Raw genomic sequence first — 5,120 nt, 5'->3', positions numbered from 1 at the left:
CGCCATGTTCTTTAGACTGTACTGTCGCGCTTCTTGTTGCGCCACACCAAAACCCGCCTCAAAGCCAACGCTGATTGGACGTTCGTTTGGTGAACGGCTCCAAATTTTCTTTAACGGAAAGTAGCCAGACTGATCTGCGAGTGAAACCTTGAAAGCTCACGAGATCAGGATGGTCTCACGAGGCTAGTTTCGTTTCCCATCCAGGAAGCTTATTCAACTCAAAATGTCAGGGATAGCATTTTTACACTGTATACAGAAGACATTTTCAAAAACATATTTAAGCAAGTAAATAAGCTTTGTATATATATTACCTTTGACAGGTCAAGAACCACAAAGCTCTTAAAGATATAAACAAGCATTAAAAAAAACCCCCAAAGGATGAAAGGATAAAACAGCATGCAGTAACATCATACTGCGTAAAAGCCAGTCTGAATAAAGGAGTTCTCAGCTGTTTCTTAAAATAATAAACAGAATCAGCTGGTGAAGTTTCTCAATCATCCAGGTCATAGACATTCTAATAAAAGAAAATAATAATAATCCATTTGACGCCAAAACAAAGCTTTGTTTTTGGTCCACTCTATAAAGCTTCAAACTCTAATTCAAATGCTAATTCTGACATTTTGAATTAAAAAAGCTTCCTGGATGGGAAGTGAAACATCTTCAAACTTGGAAACAAAGTCCAGTGGATTGTTTTTATTTTCTTTTTCGTAATTTTAAACTAGTAAGGATACAGAATACGGGTCTTTTTTCTATATTTAGGCTTATTTTTGATTAATTTGTGACTCATTCACCTCGTTAAGTTAACACATAAAGCTTAACAAACACCCAGATTTCTTTCTTGTAAGCACTTTCCTCTTGCAAATATATGTATTTACAATCTTTGTAAACATCTCAGTTTTTACTGGTCAAATTGAAACTATATCACTAACTTTTAAAACTCTTAATTGCATAACAATTATGTTGCAGAATATCACTTTATTCTTGCAAAGTTGTACCTTTACTAAACTTATTTTTAAGCATCAGAGAATAACCAACTTTTTAACACAAACATTTGACATAGATTTTAAAAATGGAAACTTTTTTGTGATCTTTAAATCTACAACATTTCAGTACGCTCTCAGAGAGAGTCAGTAGGAAGACTTCTCAGCAGATACCTACATCAGACAGGTCCACAAAGTGGTTAAAAAAGATAAAGGCCATGTTCTCCCAACCAACAGCCTGAAAGAAAAGAAAAAAAGAGAAAAATGTACTAATGATGCAGCTACAACAGCATAACTGTTAAAACATTTGATAATTAAAATCACCAGTCATTAGACATAACTGATCCTTCTTCAACAGCAGTAATTCAACAAAAGGAGACAGCATAATAGATTTAAAGTCGTAGAGAAGCACCCGTTCCAACCGTTGCATTTCCGAATTCTCCCGAGTGGTGCACGACTTTACACGAGTGAATATGATGTGTGAATGTGACGATTGAATGTGATCATTTATCAAGGGGGGCGGGGTTGTTGTAGTGGAAGGTTCACAAGCAAGTTTGATTGTGGATGGTGATTCGGGCACGTTACTTTGAAAAAGTAATTAGTTATAGTTACTAGTTACTTCTCCCAAAAAGTAATTGAGTTAGTAACTGAGTTACTCCACAATAAAAGTAACTAGTTAGTAGTAAAAGTAACTATTGCGTTACTTTTGCGAGTGTATGAAATGAATAACTGGGGATGTCTAATTCTGAAATCCTGTGTTTGGGTTGTTATAGATACAGCAACATGTAGCTATATTTATCTATCTATTCCATCCATCCATCCATCCATTCATCCATCCATCCATCCATCCATCCATATTTCTCGCTTTCTCCATATAGGTCGTTCACGTTCTCCGTAGTTCCCCTGTGGCGCAAGCACAGGGCGGCTGTTACACGCCTTTAGCTAGCATGTGCGTTTCCTGTCGCCTGCGCGGTGAATCGTGCCGCCTGCGCTGTGCGGAGATGCAGGGGAAACCGTATCTGATGGGGAAACGCAGCTCGACGTAACACCTGTATTTCCATCTGGAAAACGCTGTTTTGCCGCTGGAGTCCTCCTCACTCTCCATCCTCCCCTCTCTCATGATGCGCGCACGAGTCCTATCATGAAAAAAGGTTAATTGTGCGACCTGAGTAACGTGCAGTAACGGGGTGTCGGCAATTGTAACTGCATTATAGTTACAGTAAGAGTAATCATTTAGATTACTCGTTACAAAAAAAAGGTAGCGGCGTTACTTTCAACGTCGTTACTCCCATCACTGGTCTCGGAAGCATCTTGCTAACCAGTTAGCAACTTAGTGCTAATAGGTTCCCAATGGGAAATTACATTGGGAACAAGCAGCACTTAAAAGGGACACTATCAAGGACGCTATGGACAGCGGAAACATGCAAGAGGAGGACAGTTTTTTTGTCGAAGGTCGTGGATGAGTCTCCTCCCTCATAAATTTTTTTATTTAGAGGAGGAAAGCGGGGACAAAGATGTTGTGGAAGAGGACGCCAGGGCTGCAGAAAATTCATTTGGTGTAGAAGGCTTCCAGCTGTACATGTTTGAGCCCTTGCCTCGCAACGCTGGCAGTTCTGTTAGCTCTATGCCTGCAGAAGACACAGACGTCCATCCCCGTGAACACTGGGACGGAACTCAATGGGAAAGGAAATTATTCTTATTTCTTATTTCAATCGTTGCGTATATTAGCTGCGACATATGAATCAAGATGCTATGACCGAAAAATGTGATGACCGTAGATATATGATTGGACGAATTTAGGTGTACAGGCTGACGTATAAAAAAAAAAAAAACACAGATTTTCTAACTTTTGGGACAACATGGTCTGATAAAGAGTACATTTATATACACGTTTAAACCAGAATGATTTGACATTTAAATAGGACTTCCCTACGACTCAAAAGTTTAAATCCTGGAATCGGAAAATGCTTGAGGAATGTCTGGAAGTTACAATAAAACTGAGCTTTCTGATTAATTCAGACAACCTCAAACAGTTTGTATATCTTTTACAACATTGGTATTTTTTGGTAAGAAAAAAAATAAAATAAATCATAAACTTTAGATTTCCTGGGGGACCGACCTTGCAGTCTAGGCCAGCTTCGTAGAAAGCTTTGTCTGCACGGATGTGCTCAGTGTAGCGCAGCAGAGACACAGACACCTTGGCTGCTATGCTCATCTGAAAATGCAAAAAAATAAAAAAGAAAAAGGTTTGGACCGCAGCCACATTTTTTATTTATTCATAGTTGAGGTCAAGCTGCAGTTTACCAGCTGCTCGACTCCCTTGGCTGCAGAGCGAGTGGCCAAGTAGTGAGCGATCAGCAGCATTTGCTCAAAGTCTTGGTGAGCCGGAGAATTGGCCTCCGCTGACTTGGATATGTTCTCGCACTGAAAGCGACGCCACAAAAACAGCACATAAATCACCGGCATCGTTTTAGAAATGCAGGTTCTATCTGGTGTTTTGATTCACCAGCTGCTGTAGGAAATTCCGCAGGTCGGCCCACATGCGGTACGATTCTGGTCCATCGAGGCTGGGGCCGCTGATCAGTTCCAGAAACAAACGCTTGTAGATGTTGAAATTCTGGTTACAAAAAAAAAAAAAAAAAAATCAATAATTCAATGTTAAAAATAAGGGGAAAGTATTCTTTAAAATATAACAAGCTAAGTATTCTAAATCAATTTATTAGTGGGATTATTTATCTAATTTCTCTCTGCTCTGTAGCATCCGGACTTCTTAGATATTGTTTGTTTTTACTTGTGGGTTTGGTGGAGCTCCATGTTGCGTGTAGAGCTGCAGAGCTTTCAGTGCATTTTCCTCCTTGATGAGATGAGTTGCGTAAAGAGCAACATATTTATGGAGGATCTTATAGTTCTGTCAAAAGAAACATCAGTGATGAGGAGAAAAGACGAAAAAAATAAATACTTCAACAAGCTTTAAGGTCCTGCATCCTAAAAACAACATAAAACCAAACAGTTCTTTAATCAGTGGTGGTTCTAGACCAAAATGTACCATGGGGCCAGGAGGGGGCCAGGAGGGGGCCAGTGTGTTTGGGAACAGAAAAGCATGAAATAAAAAATAGGGCAAGGGATTCAAAAACATTAAGATAGCTGCATGAAGTGAAATTTCTATTCAATTAGGTTTAAATCAAATTCTATGTCTTTTTAGGTCAATATACAATCAGAATTTAGGAATGTTACATAATATTGACTTAATTTAACTTAAAAAAAAAGATTTTTCTATAAAATAAGAATTATAACTCAAAAAACTGATAAATTCAGCTGTAAAAATTATTTTTAAGTATTTTTCTTAATTTTTTGGGGGAAAAAAATAGCAGATGAAAACTGGGATTCTATCTCACTGAAGCTGAATCACCTTATTATTTTTAAATAATTAGTAAAACACAATTCGTAAAGAAAAAAAAATAGATCCAAATGACCTACACAGTAAATGTTGCAATGTTAAAGTTACACTCATGAGTACATTTGATCCCACTCTGAATTAGTGTGGAACCAAATGTACTCTCAAAGTGTTACTTTAACACTGAAACGTTTACTGTGTTCCAGTAACCATGTCTGTTCTGCTTTAGAACTTCTTTTTGTAAAATGCCTTCGGTACAGGGGCCATAATAGGGGCCAGGACATGATCTACAGGGGCACTGGCCCCCGTTGGCCCCCATCTAGAACCACCCATGTCTTTAATGATGAGGTTATAACATTGGAAATAGCACTCTGGATATTGAAAGTGGATTAGAAATATTATTTTTTCTTTTTAAACTTTTTCAAATAACCATAAATCTCAATATCTCAATACGGATTTTATGTGACAGAGTAATAAAAAGCAGAAATCGACTGACAGCTTTCTTTTTAAAGCCACCGATACAGATTATTCTGACAGCAGTCTACGGTAACTGATCTTATATATGACCTGTAAGTCGATATTGGTTTATTTTCTTCGATTTACATTTTAAAATGACAGAAAATAAGTGTTACACAAGTGTAAAAAAAAATCTCTATATACAGGTGCTGGTCATAAAATTAGAATATCATGAAAAAGTAGATTGATTTCAGTAATTCCATTTAAAAAGTGAAACTTGTATATTATAT

General features: G+C 37.6%; 1 protein-coding gene across 1 annotated transcript in view; it reads right to left on the bottom strand.

Annotated features, from left to right (window-relative positions):
* The window catches only part of ift172 (intraflagellar transport 172), an 87,082-nt gene that overhangs the window by 9,229 nt on the left and 72,733 nt on the right, over window positions 1–5,120 (bottom strand). The window contains exons 40-44 of the mRNA XM_015372829.1: window positions 3,772–3,888; window positions 3,487–3,597; window positions 3,285–3,404; window positions 3,100–3,195; window positions 1,159–1,218 (exon numbers count right to left, since the gene is read on the bottom strand). Coding sequence (XP_015228315.1) covers window positions 1,159–1,218; window positions 3,100–3,195; window positions 3,285–3,404; window positions 3,487–3,597; window positions 3,772–3,888 — 504 coding nt within the window. The remainder of the gene's footprint in view (window positions 1–1,158; window positions 1,219–3,099; window positions 3,196–3,284; window positions 3,405–3,486; window positions 3,598–3,771; window positions 3,889–5,120) is intronic.

Source organism: Cyprinodon variegatus, unplaced genomic scaffold (assembly GCF_000732505.1).
Source record: "Cyprinodon variegatus isolate N-32 unplaced genomic scaffold, C_variegatus-1.0 Scaffold76, whole genome shotgun sequence".
In the NCBI taxonomy this organism is placed as follows: domain Eukaryota; kingdom Metazoa; phylum Chordata; class Actinopteri; order Cyprinodontiformes; family Cyprinodontidae; genus Cyprinodon; species Cyprinodon variegatus.
The sequence above is the reverse complement of the archived record's forward strand: the minus strand, read 5'-3'. Positions and strand labels throughout refer to the sequence as shown.